This window comes from Phlebotomus papatasi, chromosome 2 (assembly GCF_024763615.1).
Source record: "Phlebotomus papatasi isolate M1 chromosome 2, Ppap_2.1, whole genome shotgun sequence".
NCBI classification, from domain to species: domain Eukaryota; kingdom Metazoa; phylum Arthropoda; class Insecta; order Diptera; family Psychodidae; genus Phlebotomus; species Phlebotomus papatasi.
Window position 1 is genome coordinate 107,046,813 of NC_077223.1, and position 17,145 is coordinate 107,063,957.

Sequence of the window (17,145 nt, forward strand, 5' to 3'; positions counted from 1 at the left end):
TAACACGAAAAACGTAATTCACAAGGCAAACCTCACTTAAGGTCAAAATTACAAATCACCACTAACGTAAATTAACACAATATTCAATGAATATTTAATAATATTACTCAAAAAAAGCGAAGAAACATTGTTAGTACTTCACCACAGCTAAATAAGACTGAAGTAAACACGAAGTTCTGTCATATTTCTCGTAAGCAATTGCTCACAATGAATTTTCAACAAAGCAATTTCAACTCAAATCATATTCAAAATTTAACGTATTAGTGGTAAAATCTTCCAAAAAGAACAAATATTTAGTTAAAATTCATTATTCATCAAATATTGGAATAAAAATCCATAATTTTAATCAATTTATTTTTAGTGTCCAATTTTATCCTCAAAGTGTCCAAAATAAGAAACTGGACAAAATTATGAGCCTTTCCCCTTATTCGAAATATTTTAATTTTTAAAACATGGAATTTTTCAATTCTTTTCACATTTATTTCAATCAGATGATATATGTCTTATTGAACTTACAAGATCCTTTTATAATACAACTGAAGTTTTCAAAATAATTTCCAAATACCGTTTTGGTATATTGCTGTTATTTGCAATATACCAAAATTTCATATTTAATTTTTGAGGTTATGTGACTACAAAGCATCATATTGTTTTGTATCTTTTGCACTTAAAATTTTACAATGAACCTATCGAACCGTATCATCAATTGCTTTCCTTTCAATTATTCCCATCAGATATCAAAAAAAAATAAATTAATTTAAAAAAAACACATTTGGAATGTTTCATTGAAATTTCCATTAAGCAACAAACCTAATTTATCTACCGATCTAAACCACACTCACCACAGGAAAGATTTATATGATGTTTTTGGTGCAACGTGTTTGGTTTTCGGTCCCAGAAGAGATGGTAGGTTCAGTGAACTTTCCAGGGGATGGTGATAAATCCGGCAAAAATATTGCATCGAAGTGATTAGAATGAATTATTTTGGCACCTTTCTTCTGGCATCGTTCCAAATACTTTCACCCATCCATTTGGCCATTGAATACCATCATTTTTTGGCGAGATGACACAGAAATTCGCAGCTTTTTTTCTGGGTCATCATCGTTCCGCTTGGACCAGCTTTGGAGCACACTTCAGCAGCTGAACTCTATCATATTCAATTAAAATGCACCTCACTGTGAGATATTGACTGGATTTTCAGCATCGAGTTGCGCCCAATGGTGGGCAGATTCTGCATGGACTGTGGGATAAAAGCTCTTCAGGTGAGGCATGTGGACAGCCAGGTGGGAGCTTTTGCAGCTCAAACTTCAACCAGACTGTGGGAGTTTAGTCGGATTAATACTGCACAGTGCTAATGCCGGAAAATAGACAAAATAATCCATATTTATTAAAAAAAATGAATTAATCAAAATTGCGTATCGACAGCAAAACAATAAACGAGTGCTTTCGCGTTATGATTTCTGGCATGACCAACGAGTCTTTTTTTTATGCAATGGAGATCAAGTTCAGAGGTCTGATGGTTCCATCGCATCATTCTTTAATCCATTAACTAACAGGTTTAGCGTGGGTCATTGTTTTTTTTTCTTGACAGAAATTGTTCTAAGCGTGGCATTTTTTTTTGGTAAATTTTAAATTGATGATCTGTTGGTCTCTCAGAATGTTTTTCAATTTCAAATCAATCACTCGATTGTGTCTCGATAAAAAACTCCTCTGGGTTTTTTGCAAACGACTGGATGAAACTGGACCGTCGCTGCATGAAATGTAATTTTGAATAATTTCACTTATACTAGAATCTTTACAAAAATTCATATCCTCGGATTGGGATGATACTCTGGAAAAGTGTGTCTCGTAACTTCCTGATTTGGAATATACGAAGTGATAAAACCCTACCTTTCTGACTGCACTTCATCTGGATTTTTAAGATTAATAAGCATTAATTACAAAAAATTAAGGGGGATAGTTAAATCAAAGTTAAATTTCTCATAATGCCTACCCAAGAAGCAAAATAGCTGCCTTATAGAACCAAGTATTAAACAAGTCTTTTAGTGCACTTTTAAAAGACTTAAAGTGAGAATTTTCTTTTGAAATTCCTATAGAATCTCTTAAGATCCTTAAGAGTGCGCCACTGTACTTATAGTAATCTCAGTGATGGAACCAAGAGCGTTATAAGCAAATAAAAAGATTTTTGGTTCTATAGTGTCTTACTTAAGGAATCTTACAAGAATATATTAAGAAAAAAATGCTTCTTGGGTAAGGATTGGATTTCGATGAATTTTTAGTATGTTGTAGTAGAAATTTATACATATACGGTCTTTAGACTAAAGATCTAGTCTAGTATCCGAAGGTCTGGCATATCTAAACAACAATTTTAATTAACAATTTTTCCAAAAAATGTAAACGATTAAATAAATCTTAGATCTGAATCCTGTATAAGAGGGCAGCTAAGGAAACGGTATCGGTAAGCTAGGAAACAGTATCAGTCAAAATTTCGAAAGCTAAGATTTCGAAAAGCCAAAATCCCGAGGACATTAAATTCCAAATGATTCAAGATCTCGAAAGCCAAAATTTGAATGGGTCAAAATCCCGTATGGGTTGAAATTTCGAAAGTTAAGATTTCGAAAAGCCAAAATCAGGAGGACATTAAATTTCAAACGATTCAAGATCTCGATAGCCAAAATCCGAATGGTTCAAAATCCCGAATGGGTCGAAATCTGGAATAGGTTCAAATACGGAAAAGCCAAAATCTTAAATGTTTCGAGATATCGAGATCTCGAAAGCCAAAATCTGAATGGGTCACAGTCCCGAAGAAGTTAAATCTCGGAAACCTTAAAGTCAAAATATCGAATAGGCAAAATCCAACGGTAAATTATACGGTAGACAATGGTCTAAATTCTCAGACCAAAATCAAGATCAAAATTTCAAGCTGTCAAATATTTCCAAAATAAAAAATTCGTATTATGACGCGAAATATTTAAGGAACTTAAAATGTCTTAGCTGAGAACCAAGATTTAAAGATTTTCCACACAAAACAAAACGTCACTTCTGACAAATATCTTCATTTTTTAGCTACGACGCCTTTTGGCTTTCGAGATTTTGATTTTTCGAGATTTTAGCTTTTAGGGACTTCGACTATTCGGGATTCTGCCTTTTGAGATTTTGGTTATTCATGATTTTAAGTCATTCAGGATTTTGCCTATTCGGGGTTTTAACGCTTTCGGGACTTAGGCTAGCAAAATTTGATGTTCGTGATTTTGGCCTTTGGTATTTTTGACCAATTTAGGACTTGAGCTATTCCCGATTTTGGCGTTCCGGATATTATCTTTCGGAATTTTGTCCTTCAGGAAATTCGACCGATTCGGTATTTTAGTTTTCGGAATTTCGTCCAAATCGGTATTTTGGCTTTTCAGAATTTTGGCCTTTGGGATTTTGGTTTTCTGGATTTTGGATCTCGAAATTTTAACCAGGATCCGGTCGGAAGTAAATTTACAAATATTAAAATAATATGAGTTTATTTTTCATAAGTGCAGAAGAAGTAGCTAATCATTTCCGTAATATTTTTTCCTAAGAACCAACAATTTTGATTTTACATTTTTATTGTAATTTTATTAAACTTAGAAGTTTAAAGGATGAAACTTAATAAACTGACCGGCCTTTATCTCTTTAATTAATATTTAGACTTGAACTTTATTTTTTATTTGTGTGTCTTGGCGAGTACTTTTCAATTATGGTTCATCTATGGTTGTTTCACAATGTCTGCATCGTTTTATGACCCCCTAGGTAAGGGCCTTGACAGACCTGAGAATTAGCCGAGAGACGGCTTAGCATAATTATATTAGAAATAATAGTCAAACTACATTTCCATCATTTTCCACTAAGTCGTCTTTCGGCTTAAGTCGTAAGTGTGTCTAGGGCATAACGGAATAGTGGATAAACTCACGAAGATTAGTGCACATCAGGAGCAGGTCTTCATAGGCCCTGAACCAGTCTTCGGAGTTCAAAGAGAATAACGGAAAGATTACTTCCAGAGCATATAGCACGTTGGATTAAATGCACATTTTGGATTAAATGCGAAAAGTTCCTAATAATTTTTTTTTTTATAGAGCATGTTCTTCATCTTTAACTTCAAATTGGAATTTGCATACATTCCGAGTTGGTTCACATTAAGAATCTCACCCACAATAAACTAATCTAGGATTATCAATAGTTTAAACTTTATGGAGAAAAAATCCTGTAATATTTTATTTCATTTTGAATAAAAGAACCAGCATTCCCTGATAAATTCTCAGACGAAAGACAAACATGTTTTCAAGAAAGCTGCTGCAATATTTTTATGGAATTTCCCCTAAGGCGATATTTGATTGAAAATCTTGCAAGTCTTGGAGCTTTCACTTGGTGTTCCCATCCTTTCTCAGAGGGATCTGGAAATTTGAGCCAAAATCAAATAAAGCTGTCCCCAAGACCGTTCGTTCAACTTCAAGTCAATTTACTGAATTATTAAGTAACAATTTAATAAATTGACTTGTAGATTGGAGTACAAAAAAGGTGATGGTGAATTTTGAACTTTTATGCTTCTTTTCCAGGTGTATTGTAATACATAAATGACTCTCACAAAATTTCCATCAACTTCTTGTTTCTTCTCTGGGCTAATTGATTGTTTCTCTTTTTAGAACTTTCAGGGGAATTGTCCGGAAAGAGGCTTGCGATGACTGAGCAATAACGCAGTTTCCATGTCTTCCAACACCAAGAAACAAGTCTGAGAACAATGATGTACATAAAACTAGTTCAATATTGTGACGTTATGCTGTGACGACCTTTTAATTACGGGGGATTTTTTTTTATTCAATGAAAAATGATCTGCAATAAAAATATGCCAAAGGTCGTGACTCATTAACTTCCCCGAACACTTTGTGAGTCAATATTGTGCTAGAAGCTCTTTGGGGTGGCTCCATATTCACCCTTTGTACCCTCGGGAGCATTGAGGCTTAACTTTGTGGGTTTCAATTTAAAAAATCAATTTAACGAACGTTTTTTTTTTACTTTGGCTGCGGAGTGCAACTGTGATGTGTGCCTGTTGGGCATTTTTGATGGGGATTTTTTTGATCCCTGCAATCAAAGAGTTTGTAAAACCCCATTAAACCTGCACGAAGGACTTAATTAAGGCGGAGTTATCAATGAAGTCAATTACATGTGAATTAGATGGTTAGAGGATGTGTTTTTGCGGAACTTACTAAAAATAAGGGGGAGATATCTGAGTAATTTCGAAACTTTTTGTCAGGAAATATTACTTTTACATTATTAAAATGACGTGGTTATTTATTATTTGGGGTTAGTGATTTAGTAATAATTATCGCTTTTCCTAATTTTTTAAGAATATCGAGGAGACATATATTTAGTTTTTATCGTATAAGTACTACTTATCTAATGCCTAGCACACAATAACTTTTGTTTTGTAAACATGTTTGTGACATTTCAGTGAGAGTGAGTGAGATCTAGATCTAGTCATCTCGCTCATTCTCATGGGAAATTTTAAAAACATGTTTACAAACAAAAGTTATTGTGCGTTGGGCATAATATAATAATAATAATAATAATAATATTTATTACACTTAAGCATACATGATTGCTACAAAATTCATAAAGCAATAAAACATTAATTTTCTTGCGTTCGCCGCCGTCTTAGCGTTGATGAACAGCCTCCAAAGCCAAACGGTGGAAATGCTTCTTCACAGGCTGTATAGTCTTTTGTCGAGATAACGATCTTTTATATATTAAGTTTATTCGGTTTCAAGGGGTGAATAAAGGACTTTCAGAGTGAACAGTGAGCGGCGCTTGGCAAAATTAATAATAATAAGTTTATTGGTTCATGCCCATGATACAGAAAGTAACATGTAAGACTATACAATAAAATTATTATGCCGATCTAAGCCAAATTAAAAATTAAAATTTAAACAATTGAAAATGGAACAATTAAAAATCACTGTTCTCAAGAAGAGAAAAATTTGACCGTTAGCAGGAATAGAGCAGATGCAACTGCAAAGAATTTACTGTTTTTGGGAACAGATTTTTTTGTACACAAAAACAATGTAAACTTTCCTGCTTTTCGCAGGAGCAGGAGAAAAGTTTTATTAGCAGGAGTGGTAAAAAATACGCTTTTCGCAAAATAGAAAAAAATTCTACTTATTGCAAAACATAAAAAAAATCTACTGTCCCTAGGAACAGTAAAACGAGCTTACTGTTTGAAGAAAAATGAAAAAATACTGTTCGAAAGAGCAGTCAAAATGTTTTACTTTTATCGGAAACAGTAAAAAAAATTCTACCGTTGGCAGGCACTGAAAAACTATACTGTTCTCAGGAACAGTAAAATTTTACGATTTTCGAAAACAATAAAAGTTTCACTATCTGTGAAAACGGAGATTCTTTTTGTCACAGATACTGTAAAAAAGATTTACTGTTCTCAAAAGGATTGTTTTACTATTCTTCGCAGGAATAGTAAAACAAATTATTTAAAGAATAAAGGTTAAAAATAAAATAAGAAAAGTCCTCAAAAAATTGAGAAAAAACTTTTTTCAGGAACAGTGAAAATCTACTTTTCGCAGGAACAGGGAAAAATTTTTAAAAAATTACTGTTCGCATAAATAATTGAAATACTTTACTGGTCTCAGGTAGATTAAAATTTTACTGAACTCGAGAACAGTGTATTTTGTTTTTTCTTACGATTCACATAAGCAGATAAAAAATTATGTACGCGGGAATCATTGAAAAGCTTACTGTTCTCAAGAACAGATATTTTTTTTTATACAGAAGCTGTAAAAGATTAGATTGTTCACAGGAATAATACAAAAAACCTTACATACAGTTGAAATTTTGACTGTTCTCAGAAACAGTCAAAATAGTTCACTGTTCACAAGACAGTAAAAAAATCATCTGCTCGTAGGAACAGTTATTATTCTTTCAAACAGTGATGTTTTCTTTCATTATTCGCCAAAACACTTAAAAAATTGATGCTCGCTGGAACTGTTAAAAATTTCAATGTTTTGAAGAACAGATATTCTTTTTTTGTTACTGGAACTGTAAAGGAATGCATTGTTCGCAGGAATAGTAAAAAAAAAAAAACAGGAAACAAGAAGCAAAAAAAAGTCTTAGTCGAATAATAAAAATTGAAATTGTCCAAAAAACGACCTTGTAAGGGAAGAGCACCAACGATCGGCAGTGTTCCTCGGATCGTCAGGTTACAATCAGATTGTCGCACCAATTCAAATGAATTTTTAAACATTATCAGCTACTTTTTACCATTTAACTCTCATAGGAATACAGTGCATTAGCTTAGATTTAATTTTAAAAACCAATTTTCCGTAAGACCCAAGACCCCTTTTTAAAATTTCTGACGATCCGAGGTACAGAGTACATCGTTGCAATTACATCTATTTTTTATTAATTTATTCTTAAAATTTGAAATTCAAATGCACAGATATAATTAAATGAATCACTAGTATATACAAATTAGCAGACACAAAAATACCAAATAGTATTTTGAGGCTTATATTTCCAACTAAAGTTCGAGCATGTCTCTTAACATTCCGATCCGGGGTACTCTTCCCTTATATAATATTTGTTAATAAAATGAAATAACCCTTGTAGCCACTGAAGAAGGTCTACAGTGGTGGACAAAATAATAGGACCACTTTGTAAAGCTTATTTTTATTTTTATTTTTATATCTTTTCCCAACTTGTTGCCATAACTTTGATGTAGAAATCTTCAAATTATTAACATCGTAGAATAAAAGTTGTTTTGTCCGCTAGAGGTCTCTATATTGCGCAGAATACATTAATACTGAAATTCAATTCGGACAATAAAATAGGAAAATTGTCATTTATAGTTTCTAAATATAGCTTTAGTCCCACTTATTCGATTTATAGGTCACATTCATTTATTTAAATGAAAGTGGTCCTATTACGTTATTAAAAAAGAATATCACTATTGACATATTTTGTGAAAAATAGAGACCTCTTGCGGCCAAAACAATTTGTATTCGACGTAAGTTAATTATTTGAACATTTCTACATCAAAATTATTTGAAAAAATTGGAATAAAAAAAAATACAAATGAAAAAATAATGGTTTTTGCAGGGGTAGTTCTATTATTTTGGCCATCACTGTATATCCGACTCGAAAGCTCTGGACAAGATTAAAAAGGTGTTTTTAGTCTCGAGATGAAGAAAAATCTCACTGGTGATCACCGGAATATTTAATGCTATGCACTCTTTTGAACTTCTGTTATGTATGATTGTTAGCACCTTATAGCAGTGTCATGGTCCGAAATCTGCTCTTGGAGCTGAGGACCTGTAGGTGACGAGGGTGAAAAGAAGGATGAATAAAATTTTAATAGGAACCAGTAAAAACATTTCACGCTAGTTCCTCTGTTAAATGTTCCACTACATTATTATAGATAGGTTTGGCAGGTTTAACCATTAACAGGGCTAACAATAATGGTATAGGATTTTTCGTAACTTCTATAAATTTATCTGTGGTCCTTTTTAATTTTAGTCCTAATTCGGGTTTCTAAAATTTCGGGATTTACCACACGAGATCCTGAATTTTCGGAATTTCAAGATCTTCGGGATTCCTGGATTTTCGGGATTCCGGGATTCCGTATTAGACGCCCTAGTCCTAATTTCTAAATAAATATTTTTTAGTTTTAAGTTAAGATATCACCCCCTTTAATCTATCACCTTTGGTTAGCTTGGAATTGACACTGCACGAAACATTCAAAAGGTGAGTCATTTTGCAAATGATTTATCTATTTTCTCAGAAGAAATTGATTTATTTTTGGCGATTTTGACCGAGTTGAAGATGCTGGAGATGGTAAAATGGTAAAAAAAATTCTGGGGCAAGTTGTGAAGTGCCCTTGAGTGTTTATATTTTGGCTTTGGAGACCGGGGAAAGAGCAGAAAAAGGTAAACAAAGGTCCAAAGTGAATGGCGAAAGAGTCTTCAAGTTCATGGGAAAAAAGCTCAGAGAGTTGATTGACGTATGGGGGGCTTTTGAGTTCTAAGAAGGGGCGTCCAAAGGTGTACTGTACTGGAAAAGTCCACAGTAGGGAGGTGGTAGAGAGATTCTTGGGCAATATGTGCGTCAATTGCAATGAGAAAAAAAAACGGTGGTGGAAGGTGAGGAGTTTGTGTGCAAAAAGGTGAATAAAATTGAGCTTCTGGAAGGAGTTTCCACTGTGTTGGCGCAAATAAAAAGTGAATTAGCCTGTCCAGTGCTAAGATTGTGATTGAGAATCCACAAACCGGTCAGGTGGAAGGTTGCTGCTGGAATACAAACTAGCATCAAAAGCGGAAATCTCTCATAGTACGATTCAGACTGTTGATCGCGTAAGACAAAAGAATTCTTTCATTGCTCTTCTCGACGTCTTTGAGAAGAATCTGTGAGCTTTTTACCTGTCTTTTCGGAATCTCCTTGGAGTTTTTCTTATTTCTTTCGATTCCAAATCTCTCTGCAATTGCCACCAAAATGAGTGCGAAAATTGTGAATATTTGTGTGATATTGCTTCTGACTCCTGCAGTTCTTGGACGACCTCAGGTGAGTTATTAAATTGCAAAAAGATCCATTCAGCACCTGGCGGTATTTCCTTTTCCACCAAAAGCATTGTTCTCCCTCAATGAAAATTTAATTTTCACCATCGACTTCAATGTAATTTTGGATGCCCCAAACAACGTGCCAAGATGCTCATTTTCATTTTCACACTGAGTTTATTGTCTGGTGGAATAAAGTGCTTAATTTACACCAAACACCACGTTAGATCTTCTTGTGTAATCATATATTCAGTGATCATATTATGCGCTGTAAAAACGATGACGGGATTGTAATTAGTGGGTTGAAACAGATTTATCGATAAAGAACACACACGAGAGGATGCTAAATAGTGTTTCTGCTGGAGGAATGGAACTTTAGACTTGATATAAGCTGCTTGTATTCAATATATTCCATAAACAAGAATTATTAAATAATTCAATGAATTATTTAATTACTTTAAGCACAAAGGCTTTGACGATTTTCCAATAATTGTTTAAAATGAAAAGGGCTTTTTCGATAATAATTTGTGGAGTAGAGGACGGTTTTTGAAGCTTCGCACACACTTTGGCTTCGAATTCGAACACTTAATGAAGCTGACCTATTAATTCACACATTTACCGAAAACATTAGGCCAGATTAATTAAAGGAATATGGGAAAAACATGAAGTATTCGAAGCTAGAGTATGTGCGAAGCTTCAAGGCCTTCCCCCTAAATATTTTTAGCCAGTAATAAAAATTGAAATTTCCAATAAAATATTCCGTTTTAAATCATATTTAAGCTGCAAATATAGTCCAACAATTTTTAATTTTACCCTTGCCAACATTTTTTAAAATTACTTTCATGCATTTACCAAATGTCATAATTAATCCAAGAGGCAACGGAAGTGTTTTTGTATGATATTTTCTCAAATTTAATCAGTAGAAAATTTTACGAAAAAATAATTTTTAACTTTTTAATGGAGAAAATTCATTTCGACCGATATTAAAGAAATACTCGTATCCATATTGAAAAAAAATATCGGTAAGCTGGGTGAAATTAATAAAAACCAAGGGGGAGATATTAGTCGAAAAATCGTGTACACCAATTCCAGCACTCCCTAAATTTGTATGGAAAACGTCAGAGACTTCCACACTTCTGGAAGTGCTATAGGTGATTTCCAGCACTTCTTGCACTTCTAAGCACTTCCAAGCACTTCCGGCGTTTGAATTTAAAAGAACAACTAAAATCTAATTTGAATTTTCTTGAACAGTTGGATTACTATTTTTCATTCTTTTGGATATAGTAATTGCATTTTAATTCAACTCAAAGTAAAATCTCTATTTTAAAAATTTCTAATTTTTAAAATAAAAATATAAAAAATATAACAAAATTAATATTTTAAAGAATGTAAGAAAGGCATTTTCTATATGAACCATGATATATTTGGTCTCAAAAGATGCGATAGCCCAGTTTATCATAAAAGTGCCATATTTCTAAAAAAAAAAACTTCGTTTTATGGTAAAAATGTTATATTTGAAGACAAAAAAGTTCGTAATAAAAGTTCAAAAATATAAGAACCATTTATAATTATTGCAGATTCTGATTTACACTACTTTAGGCGTTGTGTCAAAAATAATATTTCAGAACTTGAGTCATAAATATTATTATGTAATAATAATTATTTATATTTTTAAAATTAATTCTTTATCGATTAATTTATATTAAATTTTTATATATTATTATTTTTATAATTATTCTAATGTCTCCATATTTTTCATTTTTTTTTAAATTCTTAATTTTTTTTTCTGAAAGTTGTAGGATAAATTAATATCCTGTAATTTAGTTTTAGTTATTCCCAAAAGTTTTCAGTAGCAAAACCATCTCAAAGAATCGACTACTTATTACATTTATTACACTCGAATACTTTTCAACTGAAAATCGTAATATTAGTTATATTTAAATTTTTGGAAGGCATTCAATTAAGTTTCCTCCATTACAACAGAAGGCGTTAGTGAAACGATATTTGATTTTTTAACGAGGATTTTTATAAGGAATTGACGATAATTCCGACAAAACCCGGCATAAATTTAGTCCTCCAGGATAAGCCTTAATTGCGCTAAATGCTTATCAGCATTATATTACATATTGTAATTAAATAAAAAGATTCAAAAATCATTTCATTTTTTGAGATTTCCACTTCCGCAGTACTTCCATCTCAGTGTACACCACTTCCAAGATAATATCTCCCCCTTGATAAAAACACTATTTATTTTTAAAATTTTTTACTCACTGACAAAACTAAATTATCAGCCCAAGTTATTTTTAGACCTCTACTGTATAGAAGCGAGGAAAATTAAGTGAAAAATTTTAATTTGTTACCCCTGAAAAACTATGAGAATAAAAATATTAATAAGTGTGACTGAAAGAGACAGAAGAGTCTGTATTGTACCAGGTTTTTTTTATCAAGTAAAGCTTACTAAATATTCTAAAGCGTCTTATTGAATAATTGATACGATTTATTTTTCCAAATAAAATTTTTCTGTGAGAAAATTAGTAAATTATTTATTTATTTATTAGGAGAACGCGGAATTAAACTAATAATATATATTTTACTGAGTATTTTTATCAAATACAAATACACCTTACTGAGTATTTGTGTTTTGTATTTATTTATACGACTTAGTTTTCAAAATAGAATTTTATTGTGAGAAAATTATCTATTAAAAATGTTTTTTTTGTATATATGATATAGATACGTAGGATGTCTAGGACAAAATTAGACATTGGGATGTTCTAGTTTATTTTTGAGAAAATATTAAGCTTAAAAAAATCCTTCTTCCCAGAGCTTTTGTTTTTTATTCTGGGCTGAACTTTCCTATCCGACGATCACCGGATTATTATTGTTAATAAAAATTTCTACGTAGGTTCCTTACTCTAGTACTCAAAGTATAAGTATTCTTCTTAATAGTCGCTGGAATTCTTTGATTCTAGATTTTTTAAAATTAAAAATACATATTTCACAATGTTCGCCGAAATAATAATAAGCACTACGAGCAAATTTGCTTAAGTCGCGGTGCAATATCTGCAAAATTTTTACAAGGAAAATTGAAAAATAGCTTCACTTTTTATTAGGCTTGATGGGCCCCTGAGTTTTTCACTTTTTTGCATTCTTTCGAAAAAAAGAATACTTCAAGGATTAAAAGGCTTAGGTTTATAATTAAACACGTTTAATTATAATGTTTCTATTTTTATCCAGTCAAAGAGCAGTGGATCACCCGATACTTACGAAACAAACAATTTTTTTGACTTGAAGTCAGTTATTTGGGCTCTAAATAGCCATCAAAAATACATTTTTTAATGGCCTCTACACATTGGGAGCAATTTTTGTCAAAAATTGCTTTTTTGAAGGAAATTCCCTGCAGCGTTGTAGGGGGAAACGTCAAATTTCTGTCAAAAACGCAATTTTTGACGAAAATTTCTCCCAATGTGTAGACGCCTTAACACAACACCTAGCGACCGTTTTTAGTCGTTTTTCCTAGCGCGCTCTGTCAAATGACAAGGAATGACAACGAATTCTACAGTTTAATTTTAATTAAATAAATACAAATTTTCATGTATTCTACAAGTGTAATTGAGACGCTCAGAGCAGAAGTGGTCTCCTTTGTATGCATTTCCCTATTAAAACAGTCCACTTCTGCTTTGAGCGTTTCAATTAAATATTCAATAGTCAAATTATTTATCCAAAGAGGTATATTTTGCTTGATAAAAATTTGATGACACTTCATATATTTGGTAAGAAATATTAGATTCGATGCACTTGCTTAAAATATTGCTCTTAAAAATGCTCAAAATCGTCAATACAAAACGAATAATTATTATTTTTCGACTTTATACGTAGGAGCAGTAAATATACAAATAACTTTGCGGCTCATTTATTTCATAAATGAACGAAAAATAGCGATTTCAATATAGGTGGCAAAAAGTGGGGCACTGGCGGGAAGTGGTGATTCCACCCTAGTTCAAACCGATTCCAATCAGTTATGAGCAGTTTTTAAAGCGATAACAAATTTTTATCCGAAATTCAATTATGTTACGCCTGAGAGTGTTTTTTTTGGGAAATGTTTCGAGTGATTTATAAGTCTGTTCAAATCGGTTGTGAACCGGTTATCAACTGATAAATAATTTTTGTCTAAAAATAAATTGTGAAACTTTTAAAATTATTTTGGGTGAGTTTTAGCGTGATTTATGAATCGGCCTAAATCGGTTGAGGACCGGTAAACGGTAAATAATGCGAAAGTATAGTCCCGGACTATACTTCGCATTGTCCGGGACGCTTTGTCACTTCCTTCAATTTAGTTTCTTTGTAGGTAAAAAAAACTTTTTAAAATTGGAAATGTTAAAGACTTTTAAATGTTTTAGTTTTTCTTCTAGTTAATTTAATTAAACGTTTAGGTTAAGTGTTTAGAAGCATTAGACAGTTTTTTACCATTTTATTAGATAATTAAGGTTTGTTTTTTTTCATGTCTAGTCTCATTACTGAAAAGTTGCTCTAATTTCAAAGATTGTCTTTTTCTTCAAAACAGTTTTAAATAATTAATTTCATCAAGTGTTTTCGTTATCTAAAAACTCAATAATTTCTTTGTCAAAGTTCTTTCAATATCGCCACCAGGTATGACTTAAGAATTTTATTAGGGTTCACTATGTGTGGAAAAACCAAATAGCTAATTGTTTTAATGATGCACATACAAAAAACAAGCCAGATGCGTATTATTCCTGAATAACCAATATGGAGATGAGTTGAATATTTATAGTGATTAATAAGCTTCTTGGACTGCAAAATGGGAATTCTTTGGTGAGATTCCGGCGGGAAGGGAAACGTGACCACAATATTTTTTTTCGTCATCTCGATTGGTAAATAATGCGCACGAGAACTTAAGAGGTATAATTAACGTTTTTAGAGGTCATCGGTTTTTCTTCATCTCTGTTTCTATAAACAAAAATTCTCAAACGTTGCAAAATATCTCAAAGTGAAGATACAGAAAACCAACGATGGGCAGAATTTTCGTGACAATTGTTATATAATCTGTGTCTTGGGGCCTTTGAATAACTTCCAAAGTACGAAAAAAAAGGGGGAGAAAATGTGGAGCAAGCTTTCGTCACCCGTGAAAATTTGTTGTGGTTAGAAAAGAAAGTAACAGCAATGGAGTGGCAAGAATTTGAAGAACATTTCATGCTTGAATTCATATCACACTTTTAATAACAGCGCAATCTGTGGGTGTGATTCCTACTGACTTAGTAATTAGGCAGCTTTCTATTTTGAATCCCTCTCAAACACACAATTTGAATATAAATAGAAAAGTTCTTTTGCCGAAAAAAGAAAAATTCCCGAAAAAGTTTCTTGGTGGAAAAAAAGGCGCAAAACAAATTTTCCTGACTTTGACAAAAGCAATTTCCAAAGACGAATCTCTAAATAACATAATCCAATTCCATATTGTTGAAATAGGAAATTTTCCAAATTCAATTCGGAATCAATAAATTCAAGTTGTAATTTTTTTTCCTTGTGACTTGTTAGCTTCAAAAATAAAGTCGCGACCTCAAGAAATTGTCATTCAGCAATGTCTTTCACCTCTTGCCCCTACTCTTCATTCGGTTTCTCTTGAAAGTGAATATTTTGTCAAAGCTTCTTGAGACAATTCTCCCGTATTTGTCACTCGCAGATTTTTGTCACAGGAAATCCCTGAAATACAAATTGAAATTTTTATCGTATTACATTGGTGTTATTTTGACTAAATTGAAATTATTTTTTTGATGAGGAAACAACTGAAAAAAACGTTATTCAGCTTCAAGTACAGTCCCTAGAAGATTTTGTCTTAGATCATAATCATTTGGAATTAATACAGGAAAGAGTAATTGAATATGTAGATAAGTTACGGCGTTATCACACTTGCACATTAAAATTTTAATGTGATTCACATTAATTGTCGCTTGTGAGCGTCCAAATATGTTATTTGTGTCTTTAAGTCACTTAATATTTGGGGTTTTTCTATTTATTGATAAAGAAGTGGACTTGGAAGGCAAAAATAAGTTTAAATTTACCTAAAGCATAAATATTTTTCACATTAAAAAGTTAAAGAGAAAATCGCATTAATTTTTCGCATTAATGCTATAAATCAATTTATATCAAATTTTGAGGGCCAATTCTACCATTTTATCAACAAATAGATCAAATTTCGAATATAAAATTATTCAAACACGCAAATTACACATTTAGACTCTCACCAGCGACAATTAATGTGAATCATATTAAAATTTTAATGTGCATGTGTAATAATACAGTTACAGTGAGTAATTCGTTTGATACATGAAGTCTTACAATATTTCTAAAAAAAATGCAAAATCAAAATATTTTCTAAATGATAGCACTTAAAATTAATATAAAGGTACTATGATTATCTAATTTAAGAGGTTACGTGAGTCTTGAAAACTAAAAAACAGTTTCTTTTTGATTTTGTCTCTTACACTGTGAGAGAAATCCGAAAAAGTTAAAATAGCATTCCGGAAATGTTAATTTTACCCTGCAGTATTGATCCGAAATGGGTGTAAATATTATGCTTTTTAGGTGTATTAAGGGTTAAAGTTACCCTTTTTCATGTTATTTTTACCCATAAAAAGGTGTAAAATTAACATTAGAAAAACGTTGATATTTTTTTACACCTAAAAAGTGTTAAGGTTACGAGGAAAAAAGGTTAATCGCACCCCCGTTTTTTTCTCAGTGTATGAAACTATAAAATTTGGCAAAATAAATAAAAATCAGGTGTTGTCAGCTATCTATTAACTATCTTTGAGGTACACACGATCACACGAGTTCTATAAAACTCTAGTAAATAATATGAATGTGATTGTCGAATAATTTTTCCGAATTTATCACGTAAAAAATTGTTTGCAATTGGCATCATCAAACAGTTTTAGAATTCGTGTTACAGATAAGTTAAATTCGTATTTTAACGAAAAACAAAAAAAAAATGAAATTCGAATTTTTAAGTAGGGTAAAGTGGTACAAGTTGGACAGTGGTACAAGTTGGACAATGGTACAATTTGGACAGGGCTTTTTTCTTGATAAATATAGTACTTCATTTTTATTTGTATATTTTTAATGCTTTAGTTTTGTAATTTGGTTCCTTGTCGAACTTGTACCGGCGAATTGTCCAAATTGTAACACTAATTCCAAATTATATCACTTTACCCTAAAGAGTTAAATAAATGATCAAAATGCTTAGGTCCATCAAACTATTGAAACTTTTATAGCACATTGAGGCCTTGTTATGGCAATTGTCAAGTGGAATGGAAGCTTCTTTTGTTTACCTAAAGTGTGTTAGATAACGTGCAGGATCCTGTGGAGCTGTCCGTGGTAAAGCAAAATTTTCTGATTCTTATCGTACGTAGCACTTACCACTTTCCGCCTCAAAGCTAATTAAAAAAAATAGAATCCCACACACTTTTGATCAATTGTCAATTTTTATAGGAAGATGACCCCGAATCTTCCGAAAATCGTTCCCGCCAAAAAAAATATTTCGTAAATTGTCCAC

The 17,145-nt window shown here is 32.0% G+C and overlaps 2 protein-coding genes across 2 annotated transcripts in view; both read left to right on the top strand.

Moving 5' to 3' along the window:
- LOC129800690 (homeobox protein LOX10-like) overlaps positions 1 to 17,145 on the top strand; it is a 242,167-nt gene that overhangs the window by 77,840 nt on the left and 147,182 nt on the right. The gene's annotated exons all lie outside the window — the stretch shown is intronic.
- The window catches only part of LOC129800679 (uncharacterized), a 28,084-nt gene continuing 20,094 nt past the window's right edge, over positions 9,156 to 17,145 (top strand). Inside the window, exon 1 of the mRNA XM_055845261.1 lies at positions 9,156 to 9,585. Within this exon, the coding sequence (XP_055701236.1) occupies positions 9,517 to 9,585 (69 nt within the window). The 5' untranslated portion in view covers positions 9,156 to 9,516. The remainder of the gene's footprint in view (positions 9,586 to 17,145) is intronic.